The sequence below is a fragment of the Gymnodraco acuticeps genome, unplaced genomic scaffold (assembly GCF_902827175.1).
Source record: "Gymnodraco acuticeps unplaced genomic scaffold, fGymAcu1.1, whole genome shotgun sequence".
Taxonomy (NCBI): domain Eukaryota; kingdom Metazoa; phylum Chordata; class Actinopteri; order Perciformes; family Bathydraconidae; genus Gymnodraco; species Gymnodraco acuticeps.
In genome coordinates, this window is record NW_022992032.1 from 1,140,490 (window position 1) to 1,156,217 (window position 15,728).

The window sequence follows — 15,728 nt, forward strand, 5'->3', positions numbered from 1 at the left end:
GTCCAAATGAGTTTTGAGTGTAGCTTTCATAGGCACAGGTTTTTGATATGACCACTAGCCCTTTTCATGATCACGTTCTTATGGAAATCAGGTATGGAGAGAAAGGACGATGAAAGGAGAGGACAATGTTCAGAGGACTACTTTAAAGCTTTGATAACAAGCTGGAAAACTCTGGGCAACATCCGGCATTCATTTCTTTCGGGATTTTATTATTTATTACTTCCGACCAAGTATGTTTTTGATTTAGGCTGTTTTGTCGGCAAGATTTCAGATCATTTACTGGCCCTTTATCAGGAAGCTTGTGGAAGGATGTTGCGCATTGGCCAAGAAAGAAGCCAAAGATGTAGAAGTGGATCCACATTATTCAGCATTACTTTTCACTTAATTGAAGTGCCTAGGCAGAGGTCTTCTCTCTCTGTGTGGCTTTTTCGTTTTTCTTTGCAGCAATGGATGGTTTGTTTGAGTCATCTTTGAATATCTGCTTTATACCTTAGGAGCAACATGTTCCTTTGTCTGCCTCTTTTCTGAAACTAATTGTCCTTGAGCAATGTTATTCCTCTTTTTGTATTGGTTTGACGGTTGATAGATAGATATAGAGGATCCATACACATGTTCATGCACAGTAAACACACACTTACACAGACAAAAAACGCGTATGTGACATTGCCCAGTGAGGAGAAATTCCCTATCAATGAGAGAACTGCAAGTGATGGTGTCAAACCTAAAAAACAAATAATCTAGAAAAGTCAGAAAGATTTGGATATTCAACGATTTCTCCATTTGTTTGTGAGTCTTTTTTGTGCTCCTCTTACGGATTTGAGGTCGTTTCCGTAACATCTCTATGTTACACTCGTGCTTCTATTGGCTAGCGCTCGGATACATTGTACGTGATAGGCCAAGGAGCAGTACATCTCTTAGTGGTTGACCAATCACAACAGAGCCGGCTGGCTAACCAATCACAGTAGAGGCAAAACATATAAATATGAAAACCTGAAAATGATCATAATCATAAGACCCCTTTAAGGCTCCACCTTCAAAATGTTCTTGTCAAAACTCTTTTTGTCAATCTCCTAACCTAAGTTAACACTATTCTGTTAAAAACTGATTAGTGTTAACTTTTATCCACTGACAAATCTCTGAGAATCAGACACAATTCGAACATTTGTACCATTTGAACACACTCTTGAGTTGAAGTCTATTTGATGGGACATATCAATGCAAACAGCATTTAGCCAGTAACCCCCCCCCCCCCCCCCTCAGCTTTAGTCAAATATGCTTTCATCCCAGTGTTTTCATCGCCTGTCACACTGCGGCAGATGTTAGCGATGTGGCGCGGTCCAGATGGAGAGACTGAGAATGATGAGGGGAGAGATGAGGCTACAGCTGTAGTTGGGTAGGAGAAGAGAAAAGAGGTGATGAGAGGAGGAGGTGTAGGCAGGAGCATGACAAGTGTGCTGGTGATGGTTCAGTTCAGAGTGTGTTGCTGCTGGCTGAAGTGCGGAGGAATGACAAGTATTTGGGACATTTTCCAGATCTCTGGTTTACTGGAGTCAACCGCTGTGAGCTGGCGAGGGAGAGAAAGAGCAGAGAGGGCGGCTGAAATAGAGACAGAAAGAGAACAACACAAAGAGAACGACAGAAGGAGAGGAGGAAGAAAGGAGAGAAATGGAAGCACAAACCCCCTCTAACGTGTGTTAATACATCCTAGTCATTGTAGTACTCTAAAAAGAGAACATGCTTTAAAAAATATTGATAGTAAACTGAACAATTATATGTTAATAATACAAATGTTACTCAAACTTGATTGCCTGGTTAAAAAAATCAATACACAATAAATAAGATCATTTAAATTAATTTCCTAGCTTTGCAGACGACCAATGACTTCACACTGGAAAAGGTTGAGCTACAGCAAAGCTATCGTCAAGAGAAATCTAATGTCATTTGGCTGAAGCGGTTTGAACTACTTTGTAAAACAGATCAAACAAACAACCATGTGATCCTCAATTATATAATAATCTAATACAAAAAAAGTCTCATGCTAGCAAAAAATGTCGACTAAATCAAATGTATTTAGCCTGTTGTCTTACTCTTCAGTTACGTAACATCTGTCTTGCAGGCAACATCTGTCCTAAACAAAGGTGAAAGGGGAGGGGAGCGAAAAGGAGGCGATACTGTCGTTCAAAGTTGAGAAGCAATGTTTAAAAAATGTTTTGGTCCAAAGTAAAAGTTTGTCAGTAGTTTCAGTAGTTTCACTTGAATCCCTGTTAAAATATGAATGAGGTAGAAATGCAAGCAAGCTACTGCAACATGTCATTCTGACTTCCGCCCTACACTGTATTTCAATTATAAAAAAGGGGGCAGCAATTGAACCTCATATGTATCGCTATGTTGCAGTTCTCCAACATGTGTTCTTATGTATATTGCTTTAAGCTACATATTAATGACACATTATACCTGGCCTTTCAAAAAACAAGCTTAAATTAAACTTGGATTAAAGTTCATTGTTAAACCTGAAATTAATCTGAATCTAGCAAATGAGCTCTGCAAACAAAACTTAAATAATAACAAATATATTATAACCTTGTATTCCAGTGTGTGTTTAGATGATAAATGGGTGTACTTTCCCAGTTTGTTCCTTTTCTTTTCCCCTTTATCTCTGACACACACACACACACACACACACACACACACACACACACACACACACACACACACACACACACCAGGATACAGCGTAGGGTGGAGCAGGTCACGGCTATAGTCATTGTTGTTCTGTCCGACAGACTTCCTGTTATAAGTAGCTATGACGCCCATCGCCACAACACAGCTGCGTCCATTTTAGACACACACACACACACTGCTCATTCATATGTAATGATGCACACAGATTTATACCTGTAGAACACTTATTTTGCACATAGATCCAGACATGCGTAAATACATTCACAGGTTAGGTACTATACGCACAAATACACACACATCCTTGGCGTTGGGAAACTGTAGTTTGATGAACTATTCAAACCAGGAACCTGTAAACCTTTTGTTTCTGAGCCGCTGCCTGCAGAGGCTCAGAAACACGTTTTAGTTCAACCACTTCCAGACCATCTGCAACAGAAAACTCCGTCTTCATAAATCTCACATCTGAGGCCTTGACATTTTCTAATGCAAGGGAATATGATTTGAATGAGAGGCACATTAACACCTTCAGTTTGGACTCAATTTGTTCTTTGGCTTCATTTGAGCTTTTTTTCATAATCCAAGAATCATCATAGTGAAAACTCAATGTGATTATTACTCAAAGGTGGGCTGTATTCCGAGATATCCATCCCTGTGTTGCTTAATTTTTGTGACTTACTCATAAACAATATTTAAATGTAACCTGCTGAAATGTAATTATTCCTGCACTGCTAGATTGTAAACTTACTATTTATAGGAGGTCCTAGAATTGATTTATTACAAGGTAAAAGACGATGGTGTCAAAAATATATGTTTTGAAATGTATATTGAAAATGGGGGGACAACCATTTCTTGTTCATACATTTTAATTGCACTTGTATTAGCTTCAGTAGTGCAAATAGTTTGTTATTATTAGCTGCTGAACTCCCACGACTGTTGTAGCTGCTTCTTCCAGACCATAGTGGTATTTCAGTGAAACCAGAAACCTACATCCCCCCCTCCCTCACTTTAACTGCACCCCTTCCAGTATTGTCACACCAGCTATTTTCCTCCAGGCGATGGATTTACCAAAATCTGTTGTGTGTGTGTTTTGGATGTGCACATCTGGTTTTGTGTGTGTGTGTGTGTGTGTGTGTGTGTGTGTGTGTGTGTGTGTGTGTGTGTGTGGTGTGTGTGTGTGTGTGTGTGTGTGTGTGTGTGTGTGTGTGTGTGTGTGTGGTGTGTGTGTGTGTGTGTGTGTGTGTGTGTGTGTGTGGTGTGTGTGTGTGTGTGTGTGTGTGTGTGTGTGTGTGTGTGTGTGTGTGTGTGTGTGTGTGTGTGTGTGTGTGTGTGTGTGTGTGTGTGTGTGTGTGTGTGTGTGTGTGTGTGTGTGTGTGTGTGTGTGTGTGTGTGTGTGTGTGTGTGTGTGTGTGTGTGTGTGTGTGTGTGTGTGTGTGTGTGTGTGTGTGTGTGGCTTCATTTTAAACCACCAGGCCTAATTATCCCTCTGTGGGCCCTGAATGTCAGGACTTCTTAAACGTTATCATGACAGCGACCCCCATTTGACAACCGAATGGATTTCATCTGTGGTGGTCATTGAACTGGTGGAATACCGTGACATTTTTCTAGTTGTTTTTATGGATTCGGCAGATGGTTGCATATAGTAGCATGGTTTACAAGAATTTAGCAGAATGCATTTTTTCTCACACATTTATTACTTAAGCCGTTTGGTTTGATGCTATTTGTGTATACAATAAAACCATCAGGAACAATATTTTATATTTCAGGGACGTGATACAAATTGTGAAAATGTAATTAAATAGTAAAAATAAGAAAACGTTATTTGAAGTAATGCCGTTTTGTAATGGGACATGTTCAGTTTAGTGTTTCCATAATTCCTTAATTGATCACTTAAACTTTAAAGAGGCCCTTATTTCATGTTGGGCTTCCTCTTTCCTGTAGTGTGTTTGTTATATAGGTGTTTGTAAATGATCTGCAAAGGCTAAAATCCCAAAGTTCTCTCCCTAACTCACACACTCCCCCCTGCCTGAAATGCGTCCATTGGACTCCTTTGTTTACTGACATAGTGACATCACTATGTAACACTCCCAATTCTGGGAGAAAAGAGGTGCTCCAGCACAGGCAGTTTGAGAATATGAAAGAGCTTTTTGAACATTAAAGCATGTAAACATTTCCCAGTAGAGGAGGTACTAAATACAAATATGAAACCTGAAAAGGGAGCCTGACCTCAAATGGGACCCTGGCCCTTACTATGAGCCCCTCTGCTGTACGTGTATTGCATACAGTAGTGGTCCAGATTCACTGTGACAGAGGAGCTGCATTGGCTGTTTCTCCGTCTTTTCTGGGGCCGGGGAAGTCAGGTCTGGTTGTCTTTAGTGTCGGGCGGCTGCCTCTATTGTCATCACAAGATGGCTCCAGCCCTCCACTGTGACGCGTGTGTGTGAGTAATGTGTCCAGACAGGCCCGGTTGTGTGTGTATTTGCTATAAATGTGTGTGCTTGTGTGTAAATGTATGAATCCATGCAAGTGTGTTAGTGTACTCCACCATGTGTGTGTGTTGACGACTCAGCCTTTTCCAGCCAGCCCCTTCCTCGTTTTAATCCCCATAATCCTCTGCTCCCCCTCCTCCCTTTTCCTCCTCCCTGCACCCTCGTTTCTCTTGTCCCCTTCCTGTCTCCCACTCCTCTCTTCTCGCCCCACATCCCTCAGTCCGTCTCCTAATAGCCACTTGGGTCTATAAATAGGTTCATAATGTGGTCGAATTGACTTCCATTTGTTGTCACACAGATTGAATCTCCAATGTCATTTTGGAAACCATCTTTCAAGTTAAATGTTTCAACCAAGGCTTTATATTTTTGCTTACATGTTCAATACATTATTTAATTTCAATCTGTTTATTATAACTATTTATTTTATACAAAATGATCAATATAATGTAATTAGATACTTTAAATAAGGAAAATACATTTGAAAGTAATATGGTTTTGTATAGTGTATGTTGGGGCTTATGGATTCAGTTTAGTGTTTTGTCTATGTGCTTAGGTTGAGTTTGATTTGTCTTCATTCAGATTGCAGACCTTATTTTCTTTCTAATAAATCATTTCATTGTAATGAATGTACCTTTGTGTTCGTTCCTCCTCCAGGCGGTGGAGAGAGAGCAGGTGGACAGCATTCAACCCAAGCTGCAGCACATCAACGCCGTGGGTCAGGGTCTGATCCAGAGCGCCGGCAAACACACCGACACCCAGGCCCTGGAGCACGACCTGGAGAACACCAACCTCCAATGGAACTCACTCAACAAGCGGGTACGCCTTCTTTTCGAGTGCAACTAGATAGTTACCAATGACTGCTTGTGTCTTTTATCAACACATTTTCCATTGATCTTGATTCAATACGTCACGAGGTCAAAGAAAGATGTGAAGGAGAGTTCTACGGACTTAGGAAAAAACAGAGAATCCAACTGCACTAACACCAGGCTACATAATTATGTGACATAGTTATGCTGCGTTCCAGACAACTCACAAAATTACTAGAACATTGTTATTGAAACACCCCTTGAATCAATTCACCCCGCCTCCATATTTTCTATTTGTCTTACTGCAAACAACAATGAAGGCGAACATTGTAAATGGTAAACCCTAGACTAAAAAGCAACCTAGAGTATATTTTCATGTATTTCAGTCAAATCAATCCAATTATAATTTGGTAAAACCTGTTCTGAATGTAAATTGATGTCAAGACAGGTCATCAATGTAATTAGGTAGAGGGTTAAAGTAAAATATCTCAAAAAGTTATCTTCTCCACCAAAAGGTTTTGTGAAAAACATTTAAAAAATGCCAAAGAAAACGGGATCCCCCCGCTGGAGAACACTTGCCAAGACAATGTTGCCGTTGAAGGACCACTACTGTAAAACCAAGCTTTAAATATGAAATAAAAAAGGCTGTCAGTCACAAAAGTCAAAGGATAAGTCCCATTGAGGACCCTCCTGTCCACTCATATCCAGCCACATGATTTCCCATTAGTGTTTGTATGTAAATATGAAATTATCTTTGAGTGCTTTTTGACTTTCTTTTTTAACTCACCACCGTCTCTCCTGTCCTCAGGTGGCAGAGCGGATCGCCCAGCTGCAGGAAGCCCTGTTGCATTGTGGGAAATTCCAGGATGCTCTGGAGCCTCTGCTCAGCTGGCTGAGCGACACAGAAGAACTGGTGGCCAATCAGAAGCCCCCGTCAGCAGAATACCGCGTGGTCAAGGCTCAGATCCAAGAGCAAAAGGTACGAGATACGAGGAGAGGAACCTTTTCTTTAAAAAAAGGAAAAAGTTATAAGAAATGTTAAAAAAATCTAACATTTCAGAAATCAAAGCAGAAGAGATAGATTTAAGCTTCAGAAGAGGATGTTAAGAGTTTTCTGCTCAGGTTAACTTTTAAGTAGATTCATTTTATTTTTTTAAAACATTGCTGATACTCGGATGCCCTCAGTGTCCTTCAATAACAAACAATAGGTATTTGAATGACAAAACACACACACAGCGTCAATGATCCATCTGCTTGGCATCCAAATGGTCCCAGTTGACCGTTTGCCAGTCAGACTGGCATAAAAACAGAAACACACACATGCATGGTGGATTAGCATTGTTTACAGAGACACACACACATTTCCCTGTTTATCCAACATTTACTTCCTGTGTTTGTGCACATAACTGCAGCAGTCCTGACCGGCGATCAATCACACGCGTTTACATCCGTAACAAAGAGTGGTGTCACTGTTTGGCTGAGAGAGTGTAAAGGAGTGCATTCCTGTTGGTTCAAAGAGAGGCTGCTATCAGGAAGGAAGGATGTCCATTAATGTATGTTGTGTTCTGATCTGCACTGTTTTATCCCTTGTTGAGTGAACTACAGTTTGTTCTGTGTGTACCATATACAAAGTAGCACCCCCCTTGTTACATGTTTAAAAACAGATTAAGATGCTGAAAGATCTGGTCCCATGGTCGAACCTAATTCAGAAACTGCTGTTAAGAAAACCCTCCTTGATCTTTATTTCCTCCAATGCCGGTGTGTTTCTCCTCCTCCAGCTGCTCCAGAGACTGTTAGATGACCGCCGGCCGACAGTGGAGATGATCCGGGCTGAGGGTGAGAGGATCGCAGCCACAGCCGACACTCAGGACCGGGAGAAGATCCAGAGCCAGCTCCAGACTCTGGCAGAGAGATGGACCGAGCTGCTGGACAAGGCCAGCGGCAGGTGAGTCTACTGAGTGCAGGGGGGGGGCAGGAGAGAGAGGTCTCTGACTCTACCAAGAGTATAATAATAGTATGAGTGATGCCTCATCTTTATCTGCATCGCTGCTAAAGTACCTCATTCAAACATCAAGACATTAAAAGAAAACAAGCTTAAAAATGTTGTGTACAGCCTGACACAAAACCGTCAGTTCCGTCTATTTTATCTCTGAAGAAGCAACATAGATAATATCATAGAAAGCCAAACAACACCGATTGATCTTGCTGTAAATGTGTGGTTTTGGAAAGTAATTGCTGGTGTTCCTCAACGGCATGTTATCTTGTGGTTTTATCATGTTATCTTGTTTCATCTGTGTGTGGCTCGGTTGAGCGCTACTGCACTTAACAAAAGGAAAGTGTCATTACTTTCAGTCTCTGTGGTCTGCGAGTAATTTAAGCAGCACTCCTTGTTCACTTGGGAAATAAATGAGTACACCATCGCAAAGCACACTGAAGAGGTTTGTATGGATGATCTCATGTAAAGTAATGTCATAATAAACATTCAAATGTGCTTAACAACATGCAAACATCCTGTAAGGCATGATGTAAAAATGTCTGCCATGTCTCTGGAATATATTGCACTGTCTAGTATGAACACAAACAACATCAATATTGAGTCAATACAATGTCACACACACACACTACTGGTTTTTTTATAAGCAAAGTGTGAGATGCTAACACACACACACACACACACACACACACACACACACACAATAAGGCCGACAAATGTGTTTTATCACCACTCTCTTGCGACAATAATACATTTATCTGTTTAGGAAATTCTTTAAAATTTGATACTATATCATAAAGATTTCATGAACATTTAATAAACTGTGTTTGTTAAAAAAGACGTCAGCTGTGTGGCACAAAATCAGGTCCATGTTGAGCAAAAAAAAAGCAATAAAGCACCAATAAAACCTCCTTATCATCATTTCTTTCCCCTCCGTTTTGTCTTGCAGGCAGAGGCAGCTGGAGGAGCTGCAGGTTTTGGCTCTTCAGTTCCACGAGGCCCTGGAGCCTCTGGGAGAGTGGCTGAGTGCCACCGAGAGGCGCCTGGGCTCCGCTGAGCCAATGGGAACCCAGACGGCAAAGATCACACAGCAGATCGTCAAGCACAAGGTACCGTTTGGCCCCCATTGTCTCAAAAGCCCTCGCCTCATGAAGAGGTCCACTTTTATCTGGGTCAGTGAGCAGGAGACTGGATACCTGCCGGTTTTTGGATAGTGTAATCTAAATAACAAAATCATATCTAAATGTACACAGTCCTCTAATCCTAATTCTTGAAAAAGGTGAGTTGAATTGAATTAGTGAAAGTTGTGTCTTCATAGAGAACTTTACTAAATCAAGATATGTTGATGGAGACAAAAGCAATCGATCTCAGGATCATTGATTCAAACTAATAGGTCTAATATCTCACAGTAAAGAGATTTACATTAAACAATACTTATGTAAACAAGTAAATATCAACTTTACTAAAGTGAGGAAAATACCGGGAATCTCGAGATATGTGGTCGGAGACAAAAGCAATCGTTCACAGGATCATAGATTAAGACTCTCTGATCGATCACAGTTAAAGAGTATGAGAATACTTATGTGAACAAGTAAATAAAAACAATTTCCTTAGCTTTTTAAACAGTTTGTACATGTGATACATTTAAACTACATTACCCACATTTATAATTGTAGGCAATCCATGTATGTATAACCTAAAACATGGTCTTTTTAATCTAATTCCATATTTTAAACAATATTACAGACCATAAAAGTACAATTCTTTGCAAGTAGTGTATCATATTTTACACACTATTTAATGATTTCATGCAAGCACATGTATTACCTTTTGAAATATAGTTGGTATTCCAGTTATGCAGCCCGCCTTTTGCACGGACAAATAACATAGAGAGCACATACAGTGCTCCATCTCCATAATACCCTTAATCTAAGCTACTGTAACTCAATGGCAACATGCTGGAAGAGGAAGCACGAGGCACAAAGCAATCATTCACAACCCCAACATGCATGCTACAGTTTTTTTTCATTCCAATTGTTTGTAAGTCTTGGTTTTATTTTATATTTTATTTCCAAATGTGTTATTATTACAAATGGAAAACAAATGGATATACTAGTAATGAGAAAATAATTTGAAAAACACATATGGTACACATTCAAAGCCAGGAATAATTGAAGGAAAAGAGTAATAGTGTCTTGTATTGAAGACAGTAACTTAGCCTTATCTTCATCTCAGTGGATTTATAGTATTTTTTAAATATTTTTACAAGGGATAGACATAAAAAGGACATCATTTAACTGTAAACATCCAGAGAGGGAACGTTTTATGAGGGACATAATAAATACAAAAAATGCTGGTAGCACTCTGCCAGTGCCAGACATGTTAGACAGAGATATTATAAGTCAAGAGAGAACATCAAGGAAAAAAATATTTTGTAAAAATATCTTAACTAAATGAGGAAGCAGATGTTTATCATAAAGCACCCATTTTTGTTTTGTTTTTAAGTTTGTTCTCATTCATTTGTTCTTTGATGTTTATGCTTTCCTGTCAATCTATGATTTGTCATTTGCATGCTCACATTTTAAGTTTTGATCCATCCTTTTGTTCTGTTGTTTTGCTGTCCTTTTCTCACTTCCCTTCACCCTGCCCTCAAACACACACACACACACACACACACACACACACACACACACACACACACACACACACACACACAACTCCCAGGCGATCCAAGAGGAGATCTTCTCACGTGAATCTGAGGTTAACTACCTCGAGTCCGTCAGCCAATCGCTGACCCCGCTCAGCTGCACGGCCGATCGCAATTGGCTAAGCGAGCGCGTTGGGGCGGTGAGGTCCAATCACTCGGAGCTCACTGATTGGTGCTCCCGGCGGGCGGGCATGCTGGAGCAGGCGCTGGCTAACGCCCAGCTGTTTGGGGAGGAGGAGGTGGAGGTGCTGAACTGGCTGGCAGAGGTGGCTCAGAGGCTGGCTCAGGTCTCTGTGCAGAGCTACCAGCACCAGCTGCTGGCCGAGCAGCACAAACACACTCTGGTACGCCCTCACGCACTCTCTGAATCACTCGTTCTCCTTCCAAAACATGGGAGCAGTATTTAGTACGTTTATTAAGAATAATATACAATATATCAATAATTATAAAATTACATTCTGAATCGATTCAAACTGCACAGATATTTCATTATAAATGTTGACATTTCAAATTAAATTATATATTTAATTATTTATATATTCATCTTTCTTGTAAACTTTAATTTTTTTACTTATAATAGTTTTAAAATATATTATATAAAATATATATATAAATATATATTTTTAGTAGTTACATTTTTGCTCCTTTTCTTACAAATTAATTATTCAAACACTTAAGGAAACGTCTTGTTTGTTTGCTACCTTGGCAAAAAACCTGATACTGATTCTGAAGTAAATACACTTTTTTTGTATTTAAATACATTACTTGAATATCAATGTATGACAATATATATACCTAAAATAATTCACGTAATCATTTCCTTCAGTATTTTATTGTATTAGGATATACTTCTCTTATACGAAGACCTGTAGCACTACAGGTGTAGTTTATTTACTTCCACTTTTTTGATCAGTTTCTTAAAGGATGCTCACTGTACTAAGACTTTGTTCTCGGAGCCAAAGAGAAAATATCTTACTAGATGTTAAACCCGCTCTTTTCTCCCCTCAGGCTCTAAATGAAGAGATTGTGAGCAGGAAGAAGACGGTGGACCAGGCTATCAAAAATGGACAAGCTTTACTGAAACAGACCACAGGTAATCTCAGACCCCTTATGTTCTACACTTAATTTAAACTCTATCGTAATCTAAATGTGTGCCTAACATGTCTGAAACTGTTAAAGTATTGTATTTAATTCGATTCTTAGAAAGAAGATATAAAAAGCATTCAATATTCTGTAAAATTGTAAATTATGTTGTGAAACCTAGTGAAAAATCCCATTAGAAATGCACCAAACACATCCAATAGTTGTTGTAGATTCATATCCAAACAATCAGCGGTGAACCAAACTGTAACATCTGGTTTGTGTCTCTGTCCTAATGATATTAGCCATGCTGACTGCTGGCACTATTAGTAGATCATTGTCGGTCCACCCCATAATAACACTTGTTCAGACCAATGTTGTAACAACTAGAGGTACTGTCAAGCCCAAGAAGCTGTGCGATTTGGCAGAACATGCTTGCAACGGGGAATTTTAGGAGATAATCAAGAAATGAAGAGCCACAAATTAGAAAGGGATTTGATCTGGTATGTCGCCTCCAGGAGAGGAGGTCCTGCTGATCCAGGAGAAGCTGGACGGCATCAAGTCGCGCTACGCTGAGATGACGACGGGTAGCAGCAAGGCGCTCCGCACGCTGGAGCAGGCCCTGCAGCTGGCCACACGATTCGCCAGCGCCCACGATGACATCAACCAATGGCTGGATGGCGTTGAGGCGGAGCTTAACAACGTGGAGCCCGACGCAACACCCGCCTACCAGGAAAGACAGAAGGTGGGAAGAGTTTAAGACAGATGTTTATATATTTTTGCAATGATTTTGAAGACACTATAAAACAAAAGGGTATGCAGAAAGTCATTCGTGATGCAGTTAAGTGAGAGCAGTTGCTTTTGATGGTGTTTTCACTATTTGACATGACAGTCTGCTTCCTGGTATATTATTAACATGGCTGTGAGTCACTTAGTTTAAAAGTGTTTGGATCAATATCTGTACATTGCATCTGTTCTCTTGTACACTCATTTATGGATTTGTGTTATAAAATATTTTCTGTTTTATTATTCCACTGTTGAAGATGCAGTTTATTTGAGCATTATTGAGTTTTGTGAAAGTGACTCCCGCTGGGGCACTTGAATGACAGTCTGTAACCGAGGTGTTAAGTTGATCAAACTCTAATCATCCACATTTTACACTTACTTTTGGTGACAGCTCCTGTCGGTAATGACATTTTCATCCTCTCCAGTATCAACCCACTCACAGTTGCCATGGTGACATTGATTTCTTGGAACTCAATTACAGTTTATCATAGCTATTGAATTTATTTAGAAATGATTGCCGTTTAATTTGTTGCTGCCATCCAGTTGGTTTCACTCGAATACGCCATTTTCAGCATTTCAAATGTAATACGTTTTCAGTTTTTAAAAGACAACAATGCTCCCTTTGATTGCAGCTTCTTTTGCTGCAAACTAATCCTTATCTTTGACTTTTGCAGGAGCTGAAGAAGGTGTCTGCAGAGAAGCGCCTAGTGCTGGACACGGTGAACGAGGTGGGCAGCGCTCTGCTGGATCTGGTGCCGTGGAGGGCCCGCGATGGTCTGGACCGCCTGGTCGCAGACGCCAACCAGCGCTACCGCCAGTCTGATGAAACCATCAGGCAGCGGGTGCAGCTGGTACAAGCTGCCATCCAGAGGTCACAGCAGGTACTGCAACATATGTGCAATAAATGTTTTGCTCAAATTCCATTCATTTAATGTATTTTACTGTGAGCACCAGGGACATTAGAATATATATACAATAAACGTAATTAATAAAAAATAAAACATTGATATGTTATTTACATCTTGTAAACAATCCAGCATTTCTCTCACTATCAGTTAGAAAAACATTTCTTTGGGAACTTTTAGTTGTAACTGGAAAAAAATAGTTCCTAAGGAAAATGTATTACGGTTTTAATCTTTATCTTATATTTTTAAATAAACATTGACCATGCATAAAAATACTTTAAACTCAATAATAGAAGAAACCATTTATGCCAGATTTATTTATTAGCTAATTTCTATTCCTCATTCTCATTCTCAGCCTGCCTAGACTCTTATTTTGGGTGTAATTAATTTGTCGTAAGTGAGACAACGAAATTAACATGGTGAAATATCAATTTGACTGATACCACTGTTATCATTTTTTATTATCAAATTCTCTACAAATATCACAATAATATTGCTATTGTAACTTCTTACACTCAAATAATCGTGTAGCGAAAATCTGATTGTGACGGCCCTTTAACTTTAACCTGCTGAACGCTAACTTCTCCACCTTTCAGTACGAGGAGGCGGTGGATGCAGAGCTGGCCTGGGTGGGGGAGACAGAGCGTAAACTGACGTCTCTGGGGCCCCTGAGCCTGGAGCCTGACGTGACCGTGGCCCAGATGCAGGTGCAGAGGGCCTTCAACATCGACATCATCCGACACAAAGACACCGTGGATCAGCTGCTCAGCACCAAGGAGGACATCCTGGAAACCTGCAGCGATGCCCAGAAGGACGCACTGATGGTCAGTCACTGAACATGAGAAATTGAAACTAAACTAATCATACTTACATGGGATCTTTGGAACTGATATCTGCATGTCTTTACATTTCTCCTTCTGCAGGTGAAGACAGATTCGCTCAGCGCTCGATATGAAGGCGTGAATCAGATCCACAGCGAGCGGTTCTCAGCTCTGGAGCAGGCCCAGGTTTTGGTCGCTCGCTTCTGGGAGACACACGAGGAACTAGAACCATGGCTGGGCGAGACAGAGACCTTCATCACGCAGCTGCCACCGCCCGCCATCGACACCGACGCCCTCCGCCTGCAACAGGACCAGATGAGGGTAAGAGAAGATGTCAAGTCTGTTCTCTTATTCCAGCTGAAATGTGTATTTTGTTCCTCACTCTCTTTCCCTTGCCTCTCCAGCTGCTGAGGGAGTCGATCGCAGAGCACAAGCCCCACATTGACAAGCTGCTGAAGATCGGACCCCAGCTGGCCGAGCTTAGCCTCACAGAGGCGGCGAAGGTGACGCAGCGCTACAGCGAGGCCGAGAGGCGCTACCTGGCCATCAAAGAAGGGGTCAAAGGTCGTGCGACAACGTTAGACGAGGCCATTTCACAGTCATCACAGGTACGTCTCAGAGGAGAAACTGCTCACTGTTTAAAGAACTGTTTTAACTGCAAACCTGGGTCTCATAAGTTAGTATTCAATCTACTTGGGTACCTGAAAGTCTGAAGGCTTTGATGAGTTGTGAATTCAGTAAGCTTGAATTACATTTTGTGTACGATTTTATCTTATTTGGTCAACTTTGCACCCCCAATTTTGCAGGGAGGGAATGATTTGCAAATTGTAGTAGACTTGTAAACGCTGTTTACAGCTTGTTAGCTCATGTCTGCAGCCCAAGTCAAAACAGACTGATGTGATTACAAAGCAGCATGAAGTTTGTGTTTGCTGCTGGAAACTAGAAGGCAAGGCAAGTTTATTTATATAGCACTTTTCAACACAAGGCAATTCAAAGTGCTTAGAGGATAATAACAAATTAACATGCATTCATGTCATGAGATCAGTGAAAGCTTCTTTTTAAAAAAAATCTTTTATCATAAAGCACCCGTTTTTGTTTTGTTTTTAAGTTGTTCTCATTCATTTGTTCTTTGATGTTTATATTTTCCTGTCAATCTATGATTTTTCATTTGCATGCTCACATTTTAAGTCTTGATCCATCTTTTAAGTCTTTTTTATAAACACAGAATAGGTGAAGATTGGGAAAATGCAGCACAATCAGTTGAAAACATTACAAATATATATGTTTAAAAAGCTCAGGTACAGTTGACAATGCATATAAAATCCTAGGGAAACTATTGCTCAGCCATAACGTTCCATTTTTCATAATACAACGTCTATGTCTGTTAGTGCTAGTTTTCCTTATGGATATTTTTCACACTTCATCTCATGAGACGTCATTGAATCACCTGTGTGGCAGCCTTACG

The 15,728-nt window shown here is 40.4% G+C and overlaps 1 protein-coding gene across 1 annotated transcript in view; it reads left to right on the forward strand.

The window, feature by feature from the left end:
• macf1a (microtubule actin crosslinking factor 1a) overlaps positions 1-15,728 on the forward strand; it is a 283,339-nt gene that overhangs the window by 236,777 nt on the left and 30,834 nt on the right. Inside the window, 11 exon segments of the mRNA XM_034201651.1 lie at positions 5,820-5,981; positions 6,780-6,950; positions 7,750-7,916; positions 8,914-9,073; positions 10,689-11,015; positions 11,680-11,764; positions 12,270-12,496; positions 13,212-13,418; positions 14,039-14,266; positions 14,366-14,584; positions 14,668-14,871. Of these exon segments, the coding sequence (XP_034057542.1) occupies positions 5,820-5,981; positions 6,780-6,950; positions 7,750-7,916; positions 8,914-9,073; positions 10,689-11,015; positions 11,680-11,764; positions 12,270-12,496; positions 13,212-13,418; positions 14,039-14,266; positions 14,366-14,584; positions 14,668-14,871 (2,157 nt within the window).